Source organism: Dermacentor silvarum, chromosome 10 (genome assembly GCF_013339745.2).
Source record: "Dermacentor silvarum isolate Dsil-2018 chromosome 10, BIME_Dsil_1.4, whole genome shotgun sequence".
NCBI lineage: Eukaryota > Metazoa > Arthropoda > Arachnida > Ixodida > Ixodidae > Dermacentor > Dermacentor silvarum.
The window spans coordinates 18,709,962-18,734,838 of record NC_051163.1 but is presented as its reverse complement, the minus strand read 5'-3'; the positions used below and the strand labels follow the sequence as shown (position 1 = coordinate 18,734,838).

General features: G+C 48.0%; 1 protein-coding gene across 7 annotated transcripts in view; it reads left to right on the top strand.

Annotated features, from left to right (window-relative positions):
- The window catches only part of LOC119431006 (galactosylceramide sulfotransferase), a 96,079-nt gene extending 71,536 nt beyond the window's left edge, over positions 1 to 24,543 (top strand). For 6 of the 7 annotated variants that reach the window (XM_037698475.2, XM_037698476.2, XM_049656889.1 and 3 more), the window contains exons 2-5: positions 12,719 to 12,822; positions 13,700 to 14,050; positions 14,908 to 15,243; positions 19,500 to 24,543. In XM_037698475.2, coding sequence (XP_037554403.1) covers positions 12,737 to 12,822; positions 13,700 to 14,050; positions 14,908 to 15,243; positions 19,500 to 19,959 — 1,233 coding nt within the window. In that variant the 5' untranslated portion in view covers positions 12,719 to 12,736 and the 3' untranslated portion in view covers positions 19,960 to 24,543. Of the gene's footprint in view, positions 1 to 5,390; positions 5,934 to 12,718; positions 12,823 to 13,699; positions 14,051 to 14,907; positions 15,244 to 19,499 lie in introns of those variants that run through there. The other variant, XM_049656887.1, reaches the window with a different exon arrangement.
- Positions 24,544 to 24,877: the final 334 nt, after the last annotated feature.

The following is a 24,877-nucleotide window of genomic DNA, read 5'->3' as shown; positions in this document are numbered from 1 at the left end:
GCCTAATTACATGAGTTATTGTTATTTAGTCGATCTGCTTAAATATTTGCAGCAAAAGTGTCCATGACAAAATTGTAGACCAACCTGAAAGATTCCCGATCCAGCTTTCTGCCGCTCAATACACGCAACATAAAAGGTCTTTTTTTTTTTTTTGCTTCTTCTCTTTTCCTAAGCCGGAATGAAACCATGTTTCGCGAGCTCCTCGGACGGTGTTCTAACCGTGCACGCAGTCGTCACGAGACGTCAAGAAAATTTTGCTGAGCTTCCAGGCCGTCCAATTGACCCTGGTTGCTGCCAACTCTCCCAACTCTACCTGCCAACTCTCCCGAATTTTCCCCAACGTTATCGAATTGGTGCTCCTTCTACGATTCGACGAATGTTTCGTCAAGTTTCACCAAAAATAAATTCTGCTCGCGAAAAAGTTTCGCTCGTCGGTCTCAGACAATACCGCTGGTATTCTTGCTATTGTGAAAAGACACCAGATGGGTTATATACTTGCTCGGAGGAAGCTTGTTCGGACAACTTCCTGAAGCGGATAAAATCGACGACAACAAGGAGGATGAACAAGAGAGGAAGGTCGGCCAGTGTATATAGACTTACTGGCTACTTATGCTCGGGAATGGGCATAATTAAAGACAATAAAAGGGTGAGAGAAGAGATTAAGAATGACAAGCAAAGGTGGCAACAACAAAATCACTGAAAAGCTCAACTGTGATCAAAAAGCAATTTGTTTCTTGTACTTGGTGTGCCAAATTTGTTGCTGCTCGTGTGCGTCTAAAAGTTAAATCTATACTTTAATAGATGATGCATGTATGTTACAAAACATGAGTGGTTAGCGCTATCATAAAATATAACGTATTTGTGTGTTATCTTTCTACACCCTCAAAGCCTTGTGCCCGCAGAGTGTTTTAACAAATTTTAAAGTTTACAAGTTGCGATGATTAGTAGTACTAGTGCTGTTAGTGCAACAAAAGCTACGATGGGCTCATAAAGCGCAAGAGTAACACAATCACCCTGTTCTTGGTGCATTGTAGCCGGAACCGGCTGCTGCGCCAATAGAACCCAAGTTTATTAACTTAATTAAGGTAATGACAGATGCGGGCTTGAGGCGCCTGCGTGCACTGCCGCTCCAGTTATAGTTCTTTCTGTGGGCCCCTTGGGTGCGAGACATTACAGAAATTGTGCCGTAAGTGGTGCGCCCAATTTCTCTGCCATGGCCCAGTCTTCGCAACGCTCCCCGTGCCAACAGGCCCATGTCGGCACATGACCGGCAACAAGAATAGGACCGCCGCACGAAGCGCGCTAAGGTCGTCTATCTGTCAGCGTGCTGCTTGCTGTTCCAAGCTGTGTTATTGCGCGCAGTTGCGTGCAGCAAAGACGTGCATGCAGTGTGGCGTACTCCGTTTCATCCGCGACGTCGATCACACTTTTATAAAGCGAATAGCTTTCTTTGACTCTTTCGCCCGTTTTCGTGGTTGATCTATGGTCGGTGGCCGGACCTGGCGAGGAAAGCGTTCGCTCGCTCGCTCGCTCGCTCGCTCGTTCGTTCGTTCGTTCGTTCGTTCGTTCGTTCGTTCGTTCGTTCGTTCGTTCGTTCGTTCGTTCGTTCGTTCGTTCGTTCGTTCTATTTGCTTACATTGACAATCATCGTCGATGCTTTCTGCACAATATCTTTAACGTACGTACTACGGTGTTGTGCAGTTTTGGGTCGCTAGGGGGGTAGGTGGTATCAGCTGTGCCCGCAGAGCGACAGAGCAGACGTCGAATGTGCGATCTGACGTTATATCCTTCTATTCACTAGTGCAGAACTTCGCTGTAGCAATCCTAAATCCGAAAAGAAATGGATTCGTTGTACGCGGTATTCCTTATATGCGGGTGCGTTAGGCAGGCACTCCAATGCATCGATCCTGATAAACAAATGCACGCCTTTGCAAATATCGAAACTTGTCGTATACAGGTGGCGCCACAAGCAATGAAAAATGTTGATTTGTGACGTCAGAAGGCAGTGACGTCAGAAGGGACGTAGACGCTGCGCTTTCGTGGGTGCGTGGCACCTAATCCCACCGTGAAGCTTACGGAATTGTCAACCACACTTTTGGGCTACGTGCGGGCAAGTTTCTTTTTAATGCGTAGCATTGTGTGTTGAGTCGGTCGAAAAATTCTGTGCGAAGCCAGAAAAACCCTTTCCAAATACACGGCGAGAATGCGCACTCTAAGCCCATTGGTTGATAGCAGCCATACGCAGTACAGTGACAAATGACCGATTACCCGCGATAACAACAGGCGCACCGGCGCAGAACATTCTACGAGCCCGTCCGTTTTCGACGTTCCCCGTATACGCCATACGTAGAAAGGAGGCGTTGAACCTATGTCAGAAATGTCTAAGCCTATAATAAAAGGCGGATAGCAAGCAGTATGGGATGCTCTGGTTAACACCCGACCAGTGATGATGGAAGGTAACCCAGAACGAGAGGATGCGCCACTCGTGGTGAATTAATTACGCATACAAGCGCGACCCTGCCCCCCCCCCCCCCCCTCCACCGCCATTGACGGCATTAACGCGTTGGTTATGCCGGTTATGCCACGCTGGGCATCGCGCAAGCAAATTAAGCGGAACCTCCTTGAACGGGATATGTCGGAGATAGCGTAGCATTATATGGCGGCCGGTGTGGTGCGGGATGTACATATGTTCGGCAATGTAAATATGTGCATCTCTCTGCTCGTACTCCCCACGCATATGTAAATAAGTGGTGCATACTACATCAGCATAACCTCCCACACATCATTACCACGAATAACACATTCCTCACCACGCCGAAGCCATATAATGCTACGCATATATTTGTTAGTTTCTGTTCAGGGAGGTCCCGCTTAATTTTTTTAGATTATTTTCCCTTACTTTTTGTAGGAACAAAGACAAACCTACGTACATGGGCGTCGGCAAGATTGTTGTCCGGGGAGGGGGAGGGGGGGGTAAAACCGTTGCAGCGCGGCGGTGGGGGGGGGGGGGGGGCGGCGGCAAGGATGTTGTCCTGGGGTGGGGGGTGATGGGGGGTGCAAAAACAAACAAAAACAAACAGTGACTGGCGGCGGTTAGTCAGCCAGTCACTCGGTCGGTGGGTCATTCACTCGGCCAACCAGTTAGTCATTCAAGTAGCGACAGCAGGGCGCTGAGGCTGTTGCACCACCGAAGTTCCCGGGGAACCAAGCTGTGGCGAAGGTGTGCAGTTTAAACTTGCAATAGCGCGATGCTTTGTTTTCCGCGTTCCTCTCGTTCCTGTCCCGCGTCTGTAGCATGCGTTTTGCAACTTTAACTGTATGATGAATCACCACCTCTCCTAAATCCACCCTGTGCGCGCGATTACATGACTCGTGGTGAGTACAATGTGGTTTAGTCGCAGCACGAACTTGTCACCAAGTGTATGTAGTCCAGCCTTCCTAACTGCTCGTCGAGGCGAACGAGATGGCTTAAGCGACAACCGACGGGGTATCTATGGTATTTTTATTGGTCGTACTCGTTCGGGGAAGATGTCGAAGCGATAAAGATTGCGATACTGTGATAAAGATTTCAAGCTGTCGTAAACAAACCTTTGGGGTGTTGTCCGGGGCGCTCGAATTTCTTCTCGTGTTCACTTTGTAAACTAAACGATGGCGCAGACACTTGGTGAATAACGCCACCTAGCGTTGCGTTCGGCGAGTCGACCAGAGGTGACAAGATGGAAAATTCGACATGGTCGAATTTGGCAGTACCCTGGGACGCCATTCTGGACATCGTCGAATGCCGCCGTATAGTCAAGTTCGCCATCTTGTCATCACTGATTGGCTTACAGGGCGGCTACAGCCTCTCTGATTGGCTCAAAATGCCAACATGGCGGCATTTGACGCTGTTCAGACTAGAACCCGGCTGAAACAGGCATTCCTCTCAGACACCCGCGGGCCGTGTTGGAAAGATGAGCTGAAATAGCTGGATGAATAGACCAATTTCACCACGTTCAGAGCGCATGCGCGTTAGGATTGCCGGCGCCATGATGACAGAATTCCTCGCTGCTTTCCTGCTGTATACTTGGGTTCTAAGGCAACATTGAGAGGAACGCCGAGGCGAATGCGATTGTGGATTTTCCACGAATATGTTAGGGAAAATTGTGAATTAAGTGCGTACTTGGGCTAAACACACTGTTCCTGTCGACGAATCTGCCTTTTTTTTGGGCCACGTCAAGTACGTGTGTGAAATCATTATATGTCTCATGAGGCAGAAAAGCCGGAGTTGTAGGCAACAAATGGTACCAAAAATAATCATCATCACTGACGTCATCAGCGTCTAGCATGACGTTGGTAGTAATGCAGAATAAAAGAACAAGTTATGGTAAGGTCACTTAAGTTGGGGTTAAGTGATTTAAGGTTAAGTAAAGAGAACGAAGGTGAATTAAAATGAATTAAGGTGGATTAAAGTGAATTAAGGTGGATTAAGGTTGGTACAAAGTAGAGCAAGGTGGGTTAAGGTGGTTTAAGGTAGAGTTGTGAAGGACACGTGCCAAAGTATGACGTCACGTATCATGGACGTAACCTTTGCTGTCGTCGAATCTTTTTTTTTCTTTTTTTTTTATTCTCGCTCGCCTGGGGGCTTTTTGATCTCTAGTACCAACGGACTTGTCACGGTACAAACGCAACGCGCTTCTTAACATAGCTGCCCTTCAACCCATTAAAGACGGCTGCATACTACCGGCATGCTTTGGGGCAGCGTAGTGAAAGTCGTCGTGAAATCGGTCTGTTCTTTGGAACGATATCACCACGCTGCACTCAATTACGAGACGTAATAAAGGGCGGCCGCCATATACGATTCTCCGGCGCAAGAGTGGCTCACCTGCCGAGCGCGGTTTCGATCGCGTCTGCTTTGGTATGGGCGTCGCGCGCTTGCCTCCTGAGGGGGGTGGTGCGACACGTGTGGATTGCGGACACAAGGCTTTGGGGGTTGCGCGCTCACGCGAGGCAGCGGCGAGATTGCGGGCCGCAAAGCCAAATAGCGAGTCGCGCAGAACCACCCGACTAGAGAACGATAGAGTAAAAAAAGGGGGGTGATTCGGGCACGTCTCGGTAGTACAGAAGCACCGGAAATGGAACACTCATGCCAAAGGGTAGAGCGTAAGAGAGAGAGAGAGAGAGGGGTATGGGTTCGTCAGGCTGGGAAGGAGGTCGCTATCGCGGCCACGTGTTAGTGTTAGCACCATCAGCATATTGCCGCGCCCGCTAACGTACAGATTCCTCGGGCTTCTAACCTCGTGTCGCTGACGGTATCAGATTGATGTGACAGCTGGATTGATCTGTTCTGACGACGTTGCGTATCTGTACTGCTATTATTATCTCTGCCGCGGCGGCTAGCTTTGCTGGCCGGGCTTCGTTTCTGTGTCTTTTTTGACACCGCGACTCGGCTATTTCAAGCCACCCGGTCTGTAGCCCAGAGCAGTCAGGTTTCCGAAGTCTTTAGTGCCCACGCTCGCTGGTGACCAACCACGTGGTTTGCGGCAGTTATGTCAGTGGTTTCAGTGGTTACGATGACGGAGTGAAGTGGCAGCGTTTGCAAGTTGCAACGGGTAACAGGGTGACTGTATACCGAACATCGCTTGCCCTCAGTGTGCGCTGCTGGCCTTCCAACAGCGTCTAGCTGGAGTCGTGTGGTGATTGTGCGAAATCTTCCGGAAAAGCCTGAACTGTTGTCATAGGCTGTTGCGTGGAGTTGCTTACGAACATTGCCCGGGCTGCAGCACATAAAGCCTTTCGGCCACCGAGCCTCTCTGCACAGACAACCGCTGTGCTTGCAGGAGTTGAAGTCGATCATTCATAATACGCTTCGCGGATTCGCACTCCGATACGACGACCACGACTTTGCGGCGATCACTTGCGGCTGACATGTCGACTTCCTTGTGACGGCACTGCAGGTTGGTCCAATGATCTCATTTTGTTTTTGTCAGCGTTATATATAGCTCCTCGTAAGACGTGACCGTCAGTCCGTCGCTCCAAAGTGTCGACGCTGTCAACAGCCAACTATTGCCGGCTAATTGCTGCAGCCGTTCTCAGAGTCCAGCGACTTCCGACAGTAAAGAATAAACGTTCGGTGTTTAAAATTAACTGTCGTGATTTAACAGCCATTGATTGATTGATTGGGTTTTACGTCCTAAAGCAGCACAAGGGCTACTAGCATAGGCGTAGTAGGGAAGGGTTCCGCCTTAAATTAGTCCACACCAAGTTCTGTAACGCGCACCCGATGCTCAATACACGAGCGTTTTTTTTTTATTTTTTTTTTTTCTCGTCCCCGTCCCTGTGTGACCGCCCCGTACAGTTTTCGAACCCTCGACCTCGTGCTTCAGCAGCGGAACGCCTTTGACAAAGAGTCACCGCGGCGGCTGTAGCATCAAATGCTGGCGCCTCTGAAAATTCGCGTGACTTGAGAGAAACGCCATAACGATGTCGGCGCAAGAAAAGCAGATCAGCGGTGTTCGATCAGGGCGTCGATCGGTCTTCGGAAAGCTTCAAGAACTGTTCCTTATGGATTAAGGACATCGCTGCGCTCCGCGATATGGACCCGCGCCCAAGATAGCCACCCTTGAAAGCCCCTCACAGACATCCCCCCCCCCCCCCCCCCCGTGCATCGTTCTTTTGTTTTTGGCACCAGTTAGCAATACAACGAATGGCACCAGTTGAGCACCATACAACGAATTTACGTAAAAATGTGTCAAGAGCGCTAGACTGTAACTACATTTAGAATAAGCTTTCAAAACATTTTTAGTTGGTTTTATCGGTGATTCCCCCTTTTTTTTTTTGCAAGTTCCGCACCAAATTCGAGCGTAGGTGCGTCAGTCTGACGTATACCAGTATTTTATTTTTTTTTATTTGGGCCATTGTGGCTCAAGTAAAAGTTCTGTAAACTTGCGAAGTTCAATCAATGGCTCTAGTAGAAAACAATGTGGCTCCATGTTTACCAACAAAATAACAAGGTTCGATAAGAAGCCGTCATAATCCATGACGTCACGGGGGAGCTGGTGCGGGAACTGAACATGGCGACGTCGTCACGCCGCCTTTTGTTACTGCGTTTTTTTTTTTTTTTTTTGTTTTTTTTTTTTTGTTTTTTTGGGGGGGGGGGGCTTATCAGCGCCGCCTGTCACGATAACAGCGTTTTTTTTTTTTTTTTTTTTACACCGAAGCTGTCTAAAGCTAGGATCTCGGGATTTCTTCGTCGCGTAGCGTCGACAGAAAATTATCATCATCAATGGCTCCTAGCCCCAAATGCAATGGCCCATGCCCCTCGTAAGGCAGAGGCTACAGGCACTTCAGCAAATTGAAGTGAACAGCGCATACATTCTTTTGAATCACGCATGCAACATACAGAACAGCGTACATTTTAATAAAGAACAAGCTCAAAACAAGCATATGAACTACATAATTGATGATAAGGCGCTCGTGATAGCAATGCCAAGCACGTAGCGATCCCCGCATACGTTTCCCGGTAAAGATTACTGTTGCGCAAGCTGCCCCGGCGACGGCAGCTTGCGACGTGGGGAGTGACGTCCCTAGCCTTTCGTGTATAAAATAACCAGCCTAGCAACTGATTTCAATTAATGTTGTTGCAGCGCCCATATGGGCGTCGGCGTGCTGTCAAAATTACCAATACGGCCATTACTACTTGTACTCTAAAAATAGCATTATTACCATTACTCTGAAGATAAAGCATTGCATACCCCCCTTAGCAGTTGTAGTGGTGGTTTGCAACAGCTTCGCTCGACATCCGCTTTTGCAGGGCCGCGATGACGAGTCAATTTTTTTTCTTTAATGTTCTGGAAGGGAAATTTACTACTGCTGATCAAATTACGTTTCTCTCTGTGCTATTTTATTATGACAAACTACGACATCGTTAGAATTCATAAGGACCAAGTTTAGGCAAATTCATGTAGTTATATAGAGTAGTGTCTATCATTCCCTAGCAGGATGAACAGCCGTGTCTGCGTGACGCACGCACACTCTAGCGTTCCTGTATATGCTCCCACCCTGGGACATTAGCAGACACTAGTACTTAGTAGTACTAGTGTACTAGTACTAGACACTAGTAGTACATAGACGCCGAGATCGGGTGGCACTTGCGATCTCGATCGGAGTGTGTTCGATCGAGATTTAACCCGCGCTCTTGTATAGCAATGATCCGTCAGTCGATATGTGCAGCCGTACATTAATAACGACCGTTTTGGGAAAGCGACCGGAAGTTGTGCGTCGTGTCGCATTGGAAGCAAAAGACGGGTCGCTTAACGATTTTCGAATCGATTCAGTCGGACTTCACAGAGGCCCTCCCCCCCCCCCCCCCCCCAAAAAAAAAAAAAAACGATTCATGGGAGGGACTGTCTGTCGGTGAGGGGCTTTCAGGGATGGCTATCTTGGGCGCGGGTCCACATTGGCCGGTCCAGAGCAGCGCGCAGCGATCGTGTCCCTAATCGATAACGGTGAGTTCTTGAATCTCACTAGCGCACACGCAACAAAGAGAACTGAAAAAGCAGACAGGACAGAGCTTCACTCACAGGTGAAAAAAATTATTGGACACGAGCACTATATAAGTACAGTGGAAATTCGATCTAACGAAACCCGATTTTACGAAGTTTCCGATCTAACGAAGAAATTTCAATTCCCCGGCAGGTACCCATAGGGTTCAATGCCATCAACCCGAATTAACGAAACTAATGGCCGCCAGACCCGATTTTAGGGTTCAATGTCATCAACCCGAATTAACGAAACTAGTGGCCGCCAAACCCGATTTAATGAAGTTTTTCCTGAAATAAATGAGCAAAAGAAAAAGCGGTGATTTATTTCTCATTTTGGCACACACGGGTTTTTCATCGAGCGTGCGCTCTAACGCTATCGCGTGAAAACATCTTCGCTCCCTAGCCCTGGCCCTAGCTTTATTTTATAGGCCGAGCAAGAAAGTTGCTCGGCCTATCGACAGCTTGTCATAGCTTCACGTGACCGTGTACCTGGCCTACATCGCACTTCGCACAAGCGATTCGGGCCGCCCTCGCGGACTTTTCACACGCGCAGGCATCAGTTAGCGGCAAATACAATAAGGACCGAAAAATCCCTTTCTCGATATTACGAACTTCCCGATTTAACGAAATATTACGAGCGGTAGTCATTACTTCGGTAAATCGAGTTTCAACTGTAGTTACACTTCCGGTGACGGTCTCGCGCGCGAGCTGTTGCGTTTGTCTCGTTTCGGCGCAGCGCACGATTCTGCGCGCTCTGCACGAGAACACCTGATCAGTGTCAGTCACGAGCAATGAGGCAGGCGTGAGAGGATGATAGAGCATGATCGCGGCGCTGGAACACGGTACAAATGACATAGTTTCGTTCTCTGCGCGCGCGACTGCACGACGTGGGAACAAGCAGACGAAACAGTAATACATCTCCCTTGCTGCGGTACGAAGGAAATCAAGAACACGCTGACGTTCAATTTGTATGTTTTATTATCAAGGCGAAAGCCTTATGTCTCATCGTTCAGACGACCTTCAATGTCCTTGAGCGAAAACGCGTCGACTGACACGAAAGGTACAAAACCTATGATCAATGGCTCATACCCCCGTAAGCAAGCAATAAGGATGGTAAAGCTGGATTATAAAGCGAATTAAGAGAATTACTAAGCGAATTAAAAGAACGACTAAGCGAATTAGACTAATCGAATGAAAGAGGATGAGTAAGCGAATTAAGAGGATAACTGAGCGAAGTAGACAAAGCGAGTTAAGGGGGATGACTAAGCGAATTAAGAGGTATGACTAAGCGAATTAAGAGGTTGAGTGAGCGAAGTAAGAGGGATGGCTAAGCGAAGTAGACTAAGCGAATTAAGGGGAATGTGTACGTCATGTGTCCGTCTTGAATGCATCGCCACTTGTGCTTTCGCCTTCAAGTCGTATTAGGGATAACATGAAAGACCCTATGAATATTTTTTTCTCTAAACTTTAATTCGTCTATTGAAGCAACAGAATAAAAAAATAACTGACGATCATTTTCAACAATATATGACGTTAGAAACGGAACAATTAGCAATGATTATGCGTGTGCACCTATTGCCTTCATGTGTTCAGAGAAAAAAAAATGATTGCTGGACAAATTGTACTTTTGGCTAATAGTGGCAGATGAAAGGTAGTAAAGCCACAAGAACATATGAAGCCACGAGCATGAATATTAGACACAAGTATGTACAATCAATCCATCGTTGCTATGGTAGCTTAGCGATAGCTGCGCCTGAGCTCCCTCTAGTAGCTTTTGTAGGAAATCCTGTGCTATACAGCTTCAGGGGGTCAGATAGCCGGAAAACGGGTGGGGGTATGCAAAAAGAATAGCATATTGAAAAGTTCTGTCACTTTAGCATACGCTAAAGAGGATGAAGGCGAAAGTCTGCGCTTTCACGATACATTAATTAAATTACTTGACATTCTCTTTCGAATGCGCTATTACTTCCAATTGTTTTCTCCCACCAAAGGTCGTGGGTTGGAGTGCCTTAATTAACTCTAATGAACTGTGTCTTAATTACCTTTGCCTTTATTAACACAGAAGGTCGTGGGTTTAGTGCCATTGAATTTTGGTGCCATAACGCCGGACGGTCAATTTTTCGACCCTTGAGCCATTTAAGGATTTCGCCTTAAAAAAGCTGGTATAGTGTGAAAGCCAGTGAACATTTACAGATTGAAAAGCAAGTGCCTATGTTTTACAATCTTAACAGCGCTACTGACTACAGATATTACTACGAGACCTCCAACCAGGGCTTACTACGTAGGTTGTGACTGTACAGATTCGTTGTCAGATAACCATAAATGGGGATATTGGATGGGGTCATGCAAAGAAATGCCATCTTAATGGCAGTGCTAATCCCCAGCTCGCTACAGTATGACTCTTGAGGGTTTACAGGAAAGTAGCGCTGGTGGGTATATTGTGGTCATCACGTGTGTACTACAGTCACTTTTGCGTGCACAAAAATGTTTGAGACATAGGAAGGAATGCGCCGACCTGGGGTACGCATTCTTCTTTAGCCATTGAGCGAACGAAGGGAGTGTTGGATGTAGGCTTGATTGAGGCTTCCATTGTTTCCCACTTCTAGCTTCCTATGAACCTTGTTTGGATTCATCTAGCCTGTGGGAAAGAAGTGGATTGGGTGTCGACGAAGAGAGAGGGAAGTGCACGACATGCACCTGTACTCAAGGCCTGCCCTTCAAACTGTGCCCTTTGAGAGAGAGAAAAAAAGAAAAGGACAAGCAGGGAAGTTAGCCTGGTTGCAGCTGGTTTCCTGCGCTATAATGGGGGAGGGGGAGCGGAAAGAAAAGGGGAAGGGAAAGAAAGGGATGCGCGCGCACACACAACAAAGTTCGAGGTCTGAAAGTCGGTCGCAGAACCCAGTCACCTCTAAAAAAAGCGCAGCAGGGCTCTGGTGGCTTTGTGTGCTGATGAGTCCATGGGTCCCAGTGTATTTTGTTCCGTGAGCGCATGTCTTGTCCAATTGGTTTAAAGCAGCACGCCGTGCTCTTTTGAAAGGTCGAGTAAAGCCTAGAAGGGTCTGAAAACTATAGATTTAAAGTCCCCCCTCCCACCGAAGGCCCAAAATAACGCGCGCCCGTGCTTGTCGACAAGGACAACAGCAGTGGCCAACGTCTGTCGATTTGTGCACGTAATGCAAGTTGTCCATGTTTTCAATGCCTTCATTTTAATGGTTGCTTTGACTTGTGGGGATGTTGTCGTTTTACGTAAGCGCTTTGTGCACGTCACGTGCCTTTCATTTTTTTTTTCGCGCTGCTGCTGTGTATGTTGCGCATTTAGTGCCGTCTTTGGCGTTATTTTTGTGTGACACGCTCGTTCTTTGTGACGGACTAGTTTCTCCACAAAAGCTAACTGCATATCAGTATAATGACACTTTCTCATCGTGAGACGACGACTATACGGCGCGGTATCAGTGCCCCAACATCACCATATCATATCATGCCAACAAATAAGTGCCGGAGATATTTTTTATTGCCTTTCTTTCCGCTGTTAAGAGACCGCATGCAGCATAAACATGTTCCGTTGTCTTCTGTCCGGTTGTTCCACGTGCTTTTTTTTTATTATTCGCTTGGGTGGCCGCGCCGCATAACGTCAGCATGAAACTAAACATAAGTGTACGAGTGTCAATCTGAGCTGCTGAAAGCTCAGTCAAGCTCTTGGGTAGGATCTTATGCGGGTGACTTTTTGAATCGAATCGTCACAGGCAGACGAGAACGCGTATTGGGCTGAAACGTTGCAGGAACCGAGTAGGCCTTGCGTACGTACTGGAGAGAGCCCCCAAAAGTGGTGTGGCAAAATCTTAATACCTGTAATTGATTACCACATTCGTAATTAACTTGCAATTACCCACAATTACAGGCTGCCGTCTTGCGCGGGCTCCACCGACAGCCTGCGGAGAGCCTTCTATAACATTTCTAACGGTCTACACGTAAATCAAATGCACACTTGAGTTGGCTCTGAGAGTTCGGATGTTGCGAAACCTCGGATATTGTGATAGACTGCATCTGTAAACCCATGCGGACTTTTAGAGGTTCGCTTTCTGCCGACGCTGTTCTCGGGGCATACCTACTAACAGTTCAGACTTTCATCTGCTAAATATTATTTTACCTTTTCGTTAAACCTTGGCTCATAACTGGTATTTATTCATTGTGCTACGCAGTTACCTGTTCCGGTCGAGATGCTTCGCCACTTCCACCGGGTGCTGGTCACCTGCATGGTGTTCCTGTGCTTATCTCTCCTCGGAATCGTGTTCGTCACAACCAGGTACATACTTGGCACTGAACGATGCCACGGTTGTCGTCAGTGCCGGCGACAAATACGTACAGAGGTCAACACACTTCTTGAGAACGCGCGAACCACATTCTCAACAATGCGCTGGCGATATCTGAAGATTACATGTGGCACAAAATGGGCTCTACGTGAGGTTGCGTGACTAAATTTACAGTTTTCATTGATTTCTCTCGACCTGGTGGTCGGCTCACGCTTTGGTAGCTACTTTTGCCCTCAGGAGTGTGTTCTAGACAAGCGTGTCGACCTCTGTACACCGGGAGTTTCAGCTAATAGCTTAAACAATCCATCAGTTAAGAAAACAGTAGTGATAAAAGTAACTTTTTTGTGTCTTGTTTTTTGTAGCAGATTGCGCTTAATGGGCGTTCGCAGTTCTACGACAATCGCTTTTTAAAAGAGAGCGCTGTGGCTTGCGCGTTATGTACGGTTGTTTATAGCGACAAAGGCAAAATGTAAAGGGATGGCGGGATCGCCTGCGGTAGTTTTGTGAGATGAAGTTTTGTAAAAAAAAAAAAAAAGCCAGCGGCGGGAGAGAAGGTGTACATTCGACGATTGAGATCCACGAGAGATTGGAAATTGCGACGACGGATTGACATTCAAATATGTGCGCACTGCGAAATTTCGGGAGATCGGGGACTTGCCAAGCCCCAATAGTTCGCATATTGCGATGGTTCTGATGTTGCGAAAGATTAAATATAACGGAAGGTATTAGGGCCATGAAAGATTTGCGCATCGTATATAGCGTTGGGGGTGGGCGGCGGCCGAGCTGTATATTTCTAGCGAGTTCAAGGGCTGCAGGAAGAGAGTCATTTCGCTTCCGTGACTGTCGCCGCGCGCTCCTTCCTCTTCGCAGGTCGCGTTTGCAGGAGCAGTACGCCCCCCAGGCGCTGCTCACGGATAATGGCTCGGAGCCCTGCGAGCCGCGCAAGAACATCGTCTTCCTGAAGACGCACAAGTGCGCCAGCTCCACGGTGATGAACATCTTTCTGCGGTTCGGCACCGAGCACGAGCTGAACTTCGTGCTGCCCAAGTCTCAGCACGTCCACTACCTGGGCCACCCGGAGCCCTTCAACCGGCGGCTGGTGGCCAACGTCAGCGCCTACAACATGACGTACAACATCCTCACGCACCACACGCGCTACAACGGCAAGGAGATGCACGCGCTCATGCCGGCGGATAGCATCTACGTCACCATCCTGCGAAGGTATATAGTTATACCGTAAAGAATGCGGCGGTGGTGTCGCTGCAACGGGCGGGTTTAGCCATAGTTTCTCACTAAATTACCTCCTCCTTTGCTGGTCACGTGACCGGCCCTCCCCCCGGCGCAGCTCTCCTCTCCTCGTCACGTGACCTGCGTGACGACGGACAGGCGGCGAAGGGTCGACTAAGAACAGCTTCGCTATTAATATACCGTCATTCCCATCCATACCACAGCGCACCAGCGCCAGATTTCCCTCTAGGTAATGCAGTGAGAAACTCTATGGGTTTAGCCCCCAGCAACAAGTGATGTCCGAAACATGGCGTCAGTGACGCGTTTCCGGCTCCCGAATCGCTCCCGGCGCATGCAGCTGGCGAAAGCACGGCCTTTGAGATTAGTTTCTTTTGTTAGTCGTGCAGGGCTTTTGTTAGTCGTGCATGTTAGTGGATGCAGCATCAATGTGGTCACCCACCATGTGGTGTTAGTTTCATCGTTGTGTTTGGGCAAAAAAAAGAAAAAGGTAATTTCTACGGCAGCAGACATAAAGGGACGGTTACTTACTCTATACGTGCATCGAGACGCTGCTTTCAGCATCCAATTAGACCGAAGCCACGGCTGCTCCACGGTTGTGGCTTATTAGTGCCTATAGTGCGCGCCTGCTTGCAACACGTCACGTGGTCACAGAGACGCGCTCGCGCCACTGCTCGCGCGTTCGTCGTCGTCTTCCACAGCTGGCTCCGAGGCCGCTGATCTTGCCAGCGTTCCCATACGGCCCCTCGCGCTCGTGCAGCCTGCACAGCTGGCAGGCTTTCGCCTTCACGTTTTACAAACGTGTAACACTTGCCTACTTTTTAACCCCGCAGGCCGGACTCGCTGTTCGAGTCGCTCTACTCGTACTGCAACCTGGCGTCGCTGTTCAAGAGGAACTTGACTACGTTCGTGCGGGACCGCAACTTGACGGCCTATCTCTCCCGGCACCGCGTGATCGAGAAGCGCGTCGGGCTCAACCAGATGTCCTTCGACCTCGGCTTCAACGGGCCCTTCGACTCCGAGCAGGCTGTCGCCAAGTTCATCGGGGAGATCGCCTCCGCGTTCGACTTGGTCATGCTAGCCGAGAGGTTGGACGAGTCCCTAATCCTGCTCAAGCACCTGCTCTGCTGGAACACCACCGACATGGTGGCGCTCAAGCTCAACTCGAGGTATACGTCCGTGGCTGGGCAGTATCGCTCTTTGAGAACGAGTTGGTTGCGCTTATGGTTATTACTATTCGAAACTTTCGAATAACGAATCGAATAGTGTCCCATTCGATTCGGTCTTCGAATCGAACAGTCACTATTCGTAAGTGCGAATATTTTTCGAATATTTTTTTAATATTTCAATACGTCAAGTGTGCCTAATTAAATATAAGATTGGACCAAAATTACGGTAAATTTTCACCCCAGCGGCATAGTACAGACATAAAACATGAAAACTTCTGTAGTGGAGCAGGCTAGCGTCCGATTAGGTAGCCATATTTTACACACACTGTACAGCGATCATTCGCACTCCCTGAGGTGTTTTGTGCATGCGAAGAAACTACTGGTTTGCTCCTAAGGCTTCATTTGTGCTTTCAATAAACAACGCCTCATAACGAACTATGTAATGACAGAAACTTGCTACCTGTAAGAATACTAGTATGTTGGGTCCGAGGTCGCGGGATCGAATCCCTGGCCGACGGCGGCCGCATTTCGATGGGGACGAAATGCGAAAAGACCCGTGTACTTACGAGTAGATTTAGGTGCATGATAATGAATTCCAGGTGGTCGAAATTATTCCGGAGCCCCCACTACGGCATGCCTCATACATAGGTCGGCGCACTCACTCACACTCACTCGCACTCATTTCAAAGGCTTGAGTGCGAGTGGAGGTGAGTGCGATGAAGTGCCAGTGCGATTGAGCTCTAGTGTGTGTGTGTGAGTGAGTGCCAGTGCGTGTGAGTGAATGCCAGCGCGATTGAGTGGGTGCCTGTGAGGTGAGTGCGAACTTGAGGCGAACTTGAGTGCGAACTTGAGTGAGTGCTTGTGAGTGCGTGTGAGTGTGAGTGGAGGTGAGTGCGAACATGAGGGAGTGCTTGTGAGTGGGTGGTTGTGAGTGAGTTCGAACGTGAGTGAGTGCGGGGCCTGGAAAGAATTCTGGTGAGTTAGTGGGAGTGAGGCGGGGCCTGGAAAGAATTATGGAGAGTGAGCGGAGAGTTTTCTCCCACGCTCATAATCATATCGTGGTTTTGGCACGTAAAACCCATAATTTTTTAATACTAGCATTTGAACATCGCTTTATATTAATTGTGATGACGACTGCTCATTATTCGAAAACTTCTCGATATTCGATTCGATTCCATTCGCTTCTGGCACTATTCGATTCGATATTCGATTTGGTCTCAAAAATCACTATTCGCACACCCCTAATAGAGCTTCAGGTAGTGAGGGCGACAATAGTATGAGAGGCCTAAGATGTCAGTGAGGGAAGGAACTGCTCAGTGAGGAGGTGGTTTTTTTAGAGGGGGGGGGGGGGAGGGAAGGGTGCTCATGAATGAGGTTTCTTGCCTATTGTTATAACGAAGAAAGCGTGCCGACAAATCTTGTGTAGTGCTTGCTTGTGAACACGCAGTGCTCACAACGAGGCTAATCCTTGCTCACGAAAGACGCGTACTCACGAACGAGACGTGCTCGCGAACGAGGCTTACCGGCGAATTGTGCTTGCTTGCCCACCATCGATGCTTGTCGCCTATTCCTGAAGTTCGCCGTGTATTTTTTTTATTTTTTTTTGTAAAGCGAAGCTTTATAGGCCTAGGCGAAATCGTATATGGCTAGGTGAAATCGCCTGTGTAAAGAAAACTATAATCATCAGCATTGGCTCGAGCGTCGTCGTCTTCCGCAGCTGGCTCGTTGGTGCCCCTCGGTTCGCGCTCGTGCCACTGCTCCCGCGTTCGTCGTCGTCTTCCACAGCTAGCTTCGTTGCCGCTCATCATTCCAGCGTAGAATTTCACTTCTCTTCTGTCGTCGTAATGGGGAGGCCGCGTTTACGGGGTATGATCCATTGCTTAAGGGGGTATGAGCCATTCATTGTCATACGTAACGGACAGATTTAATTTTGAAGCAATTTAATTTCGAGGAATCGCAAGCGGCAACGGCGGACTGCGGGCATACCGTCAGTGACGTCGTTCTCTCCGTCGCAACCGAACATGTGTGCAACCTCATAATTGAGAAATAATTTAATGAACCCTCGTGATTAACCCAGTGATAAACACTGGGGTCGCACATTTCAGCTTCGCTGGTTAACCATCTTCACGGAGTGGAAGGGTCGCCGAATTTTTTTTTTTTTGACGTCACTGAGCTTACCTACAATTTAGTGAGTGAATTCCACATATGTTGACTGCCGTAACAAAGCGTTAAGGATCCAAAAGCGAGCGCCCTGGTCTGCTGGTACATATATATGAATTCCCCAAAAGTGTCAACTCGTATCGACCAGAAAGCGGTGCATCCGAATGCTATAACCGAAACACGCTATAAAGGTATTGCTGAAGCAGTAGTTTTGAACTACAGCAAGTCTTCGTTAACTCGAACTCTGGTATCTCAGAATGTCGGTTAAGTCAAATCTTTTTGGCTTGGTGTCAACTCCATGTATTTTTCACCTTTAATTTAGAGATGCTTTTACGCCGTACTCCGGATATTTCGAAATCTCGATTGCGAAAATGTCAGAAAAAGTCCTTACCCAAAGGTTTCTGTCCTTTGTGCGCAGCTGCGATATTTATTTCTTTATGTTATTTAATATTTAACAATACTGATAATCTCACACGAGATCATGGACAATGTAATGGAGACAAAAGACAGGTATGTGAAACACAATGCAATACAGTGTTACAATAATTATGCGTCAAGTCAACTATGCCAAATATAAAGAACGTAAGTACATCGAACACAGTAAATGTAAGCAATGATACCGTCCGGATATCGCCAAAAAGTGACAGGACCGCAAGTTTGTAGCCACTTCCGTTCCATTCTACACCCACCGTTCACGGCCAGCTGTGACTTCATTCATATTGCGGGGCCGAGCGTCGCTATGACCTCTGACGAAGCTCGATGAAGTACACATGTCCTCCGCAGCATGCATGCTCACGTGTGCGCGAAGCGTTGTCGGTTTGCTTATCCGCGATTTTGCAGCGATTTCTTTTCCGATGCCGTTTCTTGTCACGCTTCGTCAGTGGTCATAGCGACGCTCCGCCTGCGTTATCAGTGGGATAAGCCAGCCGATAACTGTGGATGAAAGAGCGGCATATAATCGAGTGGAAGGCATGGCTACAAAATCGCGACCCCGGGGGTGCTGTTCCCGGTCGATAACTTTTTTATTGCGATAACAATTATATGGACACCCCAGGCGCATTGCCGGCATTGTCGTCGCCGTGATGTTCCGTATGAAGTCCAAGTGCGATAACATAGTCGCCGCGCGCCGTATGCTGTATGTGCGAGTGAAAGCGTGCCAGGGTGAGCCGACGATGGTGGCTCAATCTTGCGCGCGCAAGGGAGGAAAGCGGGGAGGAAGTGCGATGTCTACATCGCGCGCAAGGCACCGGGATAAGGGGGAGGAGGATGGAACGGTGGTGGGGGGCGTCCTACTCCGGCGGCGCGGCTAAGTATGGCGCGGCTGCGTGGGCTCTATCTTGAAAGCGATCTGCGATGGGGTCGCTGATAGCTGCGTATGCGATGGGCTGCTGAAAGCTTCGTGTGTGCTGTGTTCTCGAGGCTTAGTTTGATTGAAGCGAGAGCAAGCACGAAGGTCCATTCGCTCGCTGCTCCTGCTGCGCTTCCTCACTCCAGCGTTTTGACAGCGAGTGTGCATGGTCATCGAGTGAGATGTGTTCATGTTTGCTTGTGCGGCCGTGACGCCATGCTTGTTAATTTAGTTAGTAAGCCAACGTTTACAAGTTTATACGGCCGATAAAACTACTATCCTTACTTCGTATAGCTGTCAACTAATTTGCTATAGCAATCGATGCTTACGCCCGTATTCAGAAATGCATCTTAAGTTGAAGCCCATGCTTGACTTTATCTAAGTGAAACCTTGCGTGAACGCTGCCCTAGGACGCTCATTGCGTATCCTCCGGCGAGTTCATGGCAGGCGTCATTTAAATAAAGTCAAGCATGGGCTTAAGATGCATTTCTGAATGCGGGGGTTAGCCTCTTGGGCGAAACTGCTACTTTTTGGGGGATACGGGCACTTAATTGCGATATTTTGCGTGACAGGCTTTGGACGCGTCGGTTGGCTAGTATGTTGCGCTTTCAAGGAAACAGAAGATAACCATAGGGTTGCAGAAACCTACGGCGTTCACCACAAAGCGCGGTCGAGCATGTACATACGTTGTTGTCAAAAGTAGTCACTTTATGCTTGCTTAAAACTCACTTGGCCGTATGTCTTCCAGGTACAGCGCCTACAAAGAACGCCTTTCGAACGAGACCATAGAGCACCTGCTCCGGCTCAACTCTGCCGACTGGCAGCTTTACAAGTACTTTGCCAAGGTCTTCGACGATAAGGTCAAGGCCTTCGGCGTGGACAGAATGGCCGAAGAGGTCAAGGAGCTGCAAGCGGCGCAAAGGGAGTACTACGGTCGCTGCGTCATGGCCGAAGGGTCGATGGAGAAGCTCTCCACATATTTCAAGCGCAAGGATGTCGTGGCCTTCAAGTCCAAGGACAAGAGCAGGCTGTGCCGCAGCCTCACCTTCAGCGAACTCGAGTTTCATGAAGAGGTCAAGAAGATCCAGGAAGCCAGGATTCGGCAGTACCTGGCGCGCCAGAAGCGAGCGCAGTTGTCCAAGCCCGTCTCTAAAGGCGTCGATTCTCACGTGACCAAGGTTCAACGGCCGGTAGCCAATGGAAGGTGACTTCTTTGAAGATATCTATTTACAAAGTGCCTGCGGTGAAAGTATGACGTGATGGCAGACGATTGTTTCCAGTTTTAGGCTACACCTGCTCCAATATATTCGCCTGGACTGTTACACGTGCGATGCCCTTACGGAATATGCAGTGGCAGTCGACGTTCTCGTTTTTCGTCTGCAAGTTGTGCAAGATGGATATTCGTCTATCCTGCGCAGGGATATTTGTGGACGATAGACTTTGTGCCTTGTAGGGAGGTGAAGTGCTAGAAGATGCTTTTTTTTTTCTCTGCAAGCTCGGCAACCTATTTGTCTCACTTGATCCGCCTGCGCATTTTGTTAAGTGCTGTAACAGACGTTTCGATAGACGTTTCGTCAGCGAAACGTCAGCGAGGTCCCTAGCTGACGTTTCGTCAGCTACGGACCCCGCCCAGTCAGGACACGTTGTTCCTTTGTGGCACGTGTCATTACGAACAGTCAGTGCCTTCTACTGCTCGTCTATGGATCGCCTCATTCATTGCGCATTGTTGTGTGCTGGCTGTAGAACTGATGTATAGGGACTTGGAGACGAGCGTGATGTTGGTAGGAGCGAGTGCTTCGTACTTAATGCTCCTGGGCCGTGGAGTTACTAAGTGCGTACGCACTTCTTGTGATAACCGTTGTGATAACAGTCTAGGAGGCCTTATCGAACAAGTCAGATATCGTGTGGACAATATTAGAGATATCGTACTCGTTACCTTTTTTTTTTTTTTTTTTTTGCTATTTGCCATGAAGATCACTATATCGCTCACGAACGCTGCGCATATTCGGCTCGCATTCCTATTTTTACGCGTGCGTTTTAGCTGTTTATTCTTCGTTTGTCCAAACACTTCCTGTCATACTCTCTTTTTAGATGTCACTATTGTTCTTAGAAATGAACGCTTAAGTCCGCGTATTATGAAAGTGGCAGCGGTGCGGCTGTTTGATCTGAATGGGATAGGCCAATACCTGCTATGCACTGTCTTTGCCATTCACAAAACATGCTTACATCGTAAAAGATTATCGTACTAAGCCGCCGCCACTGCCGACGGGCAACTTTGAATGCACAGGTTGTCGGCCTCTCTAGACGACGTCACGTGACGTCACGCCGTGATGCTTCACGCCACGAGTTCTGCCTAGCGGGTTCTTCACGGGCTCGGCGGGCGTGCGGACAGCCGCTTTCTTCCTTTCCATGTATGCCGAGTGTTTTAAAGCCCAAATTTGGATCGAACTTAGTGGTCTGCTGTTATTCGGTGCTCCGCGGACACAAGCGTGTACAATCGCCTCTCAATAACAGCAGCGTAAGCGACTAAAGAGCGGGATATATCTCAACGCGTGGCTCGGTAGATCACAAACCTGCCTAGAGCGAGAGCTAGCGTTGGTCTTGCCATACTATTCACCCTTGTGGATGTTGAGGTGCACAGTTATCGCTAGCAAACAATACGTTTTCTTTTTTGCGAGTGAGTGAGTGAAACAACTTTATTCGGTCCGTGAATATTGTAATTTGTAACATTGTAATTTGGAGAAAGCGCTTTATTCTTGCGCCTTACCACGCTACGGAGTGGACACTTGCTCGGGAAACTTGTCGTTTGCGACATTATGGTTTCGCCACAGTGTTCGCCGAACACCTGTGCTAATTCTCTTAATCGATCACGGTGTGTCTAGAGTGTGCTACGGACTACGGTGTATTGCAGCCACAACCTTTGTTCCTGTGGGGCCAGAATTTGCAATGGTACTAATGGTCCAAAGTGCGACTAATTGTCCCAAATTCCAGTGCTGTTTTCTTGGACACTTTGACTTTCAATGTGTGCGAGGTTCACCGAAGCTCTCTGTAGATGAAAGGATGAACTGGGAAGAAATGCGTCATTTGAACATCGTGTCCCAGACTGCAGCGCGAGGTCTTGGAGCTTGCAGCCGTGACTTTCATTGCGGTGGTCTGAAAATACGCACACACCTAATGGGACACGAGCATAGGACAATTGACGCTTATTGCTCTCGTATTTTCACCGCTTTGCGCTTTGCTGTGTAAACGTCGGTCCACTAGCATGATGTCACGGCTTCTAGCTCGCAGGCCTTGCCTTTCCTGGGAGACATTCATCACACGCTGGGCGATGCTCACCGAAGCATGGCGTTGATTACATTACTGCCACCCATTGTTGTCAGCGGATTACCAGTATATAGTGATCTTGTTGTTCGCGAGATGTTTTGAATTCGGCAATGTTTTCTGCTTGCTTGTTTGTTTTTGAGATGGGTGTGAGTAACACGCAAATACCAGTATGTGCCGATGTGTATAAGAAGTTTTGACGCACTCAGATCCGTATATCCCGTGAGAAATTACATGGTGTGAAGGTCTTGCGCTATCATGGAAATGCCTGCAGTTTCTCGGCTATCGTTCCCACTTAGCGCAGGCGCTATAAGAAAAAGAAAAGCTTTCGCGTAAATCACGAGAGGTGTGTATAGAGTTTAAAGGTATTACCTCATCACCAGAGCTCGATGCCTGTCACCGTGGATCCTCCTGACTCAGCTGTTTAGCGGTGGTACTTATCCTTGTATTGTACACCCTTTAGAGTGTAAATTTGCCACTGAACAATAATATCAATAATAATCTTTGCATGGCGTTCTTGTCAAGAAAGTGCCGGAGGCAGAGGGTTACAGAAATGAATGTCGCGTACTATTGATAACGATTGTTACAAAATTGCACCCGATAGGGTGTCCCAATTTTAAAGTGAAAGAAAGGGAGTGCACGCAATTCCTTTGTGAGAGTAAATATCTGTGTTACGCTCCATTTTATTTTGGAAAGCACGAGAATTCATTCTAGAGAGTCTTCGTACTCTCACTTGGGTGTGCGCAGGCAGCGTGAACCACTTCAGTTAAGGGGTGTGAGTGTTCTTGAGAACAGAGTCATTGGACACGTTACTCCCTTGAGAGTTTTCAGCACACTGTTTGTTGCTAGAGTGCACATTTAGCTACGCTGTATCGTGGTCTCCAAAGGGTGCATTGTACACCCTTTAGAGTGCAATTTTGCCACGGAGCAATAATCTTCAATAATTAATCATTGTGGGGCGTTCTGTCAAGAAAGTTCCGGGAACTGAGGGTTACAGAACGGTAATGTCGCACATTATTGATGACGATTGTCACGGGTATACAACTTTCACTCAAAAAACAAAGGGAGTGTCCGCAACTTCCTTTGTTAGAGTAACTATCTGTGTTCCACTCCACTTGTTTGGAGAGCACGAGAACTCCGTTTTAGAGAGTTCGTACTTTCACTTGAGTGTGCACAGACGGCGGGCACCTTTTCGGGGAGCGAATGTTCTCTAGAACGGAGTCATCGGACACGTTACTCCATAGGGAGTTTCTAGCGCACCGTTTGTTGCTAGAGCACATTTAGCTATGCTGCATCGGGGTCTTGTGCTAGATAGCGTTCACGGAGTAATCAAGACCCTCATCCTGTCTGTGCGGGCACCGATTGGTACTTCTGTATAGGTCGACAGGCCACGTACGCTGATAGCTGTGTGAGCGTTCCACGGTTGAGAACTATAGGACATATGGTACAAAAGTATGGGCATTAGTTTATCACACCTTCTGCAATTATAGTTAGTCCGTGTTGTGCTACTTGGCGATATCTGTGAATACTAGGTTAGGCTGCGAACACGAATTGTATTAAGCAACTTGCCTTTCTAACTCGAAGTGTGACCAAAGAGCGTGGTGCCTTTAGTGTACTGTAGAAAACCTAGTCAGATCAAGTTAGTGATCAAACAGTCCTTATTGCGCCCCAGAACAATCAAGCACAAAAGCACGAAAATCATACCGTTTAGCACATCACTTCACTATGTGCGTGTTTATTCAAGACGCAGACACATTCTTCTGTTTCATTGTTATTTTCTTTGAAAAGTGCTTCAGTTCGTGCGTTCTTTAACGTCACGTACGTGATTTAGGTCGAGTTGGCAGTTTGCGAAATAGCAACGGTTGAAGTGCAACGAAATTAGGTCATTCCTGTACATCAGGAATTCCAGGCCATATCTGCAATCCGGATGGTCTCATGTCCTCAGCGCATGCGCAGAGCTGCGCGTAATCTGAACATTTATCTGTTGCCGTAGACATACCTGTGTTTTCCTGTTTGCTAAACCTCTCGTAGATGAAGATGGACTGTGTAGTTATTTAGTGGGCATTTCATGTTATTGCAGGGCGTGCATTGTATTTTTATAGTTGTTAATTTTTGCCTACGTAATGTGCGTTTACATGTTTTAATGTACATCACCGCTTCGCGCCCTGTGCGCACGCTCACACGTTGTGTACGGATTTTTCGTACACAATTTTTCTTCTACAAATTCAGCAAATGCGTACAGTGATCTGCGCATTCCTGTAGATATTTTTAGAACTTTTGCTGACGAAGTAATGTGTATTTGAATGTTCTCAGCATTGATGGTGTGTCTTTTATTGCTTGCTTTCTTTTCATCTGTTCAATCCACTTAGCTAGTGTTTGCTAAGCCTAGCTGTGAGCTTATAGTGCCTTTGTTCGAGCGATCTCAGACAAAAGAAAAGTGTTTCGAACAATAAAGGTTTTTAAAAAGCGCACCTATTCGCGTTGATTGACATTTGGCGCTGACTGCAAGAACAGTGTCTACCTCGTTTCTCAACGGTGTTACATCATACCTTTTGAGGTGCTCAGAGCGTCTGCCTCTGCTCGAATACTGACAGCAGAGCCGCAACGCCTTCATATCATGAAGGTGGCAGGTTGTCTGCATATCTGCAAGCAAAACGTGACGTCACATTGGCGCATAGTTTCGGTGCAAGCAGGAGGGATGGTCATCACCCTCTTGAGCTTGGGAAGATGGTGTCTGCACGTCTCTAGACAAGCTGCAAGATTGGATGTCACAATGACGCAGAGGCGCTCTTATCAGTATGTGTA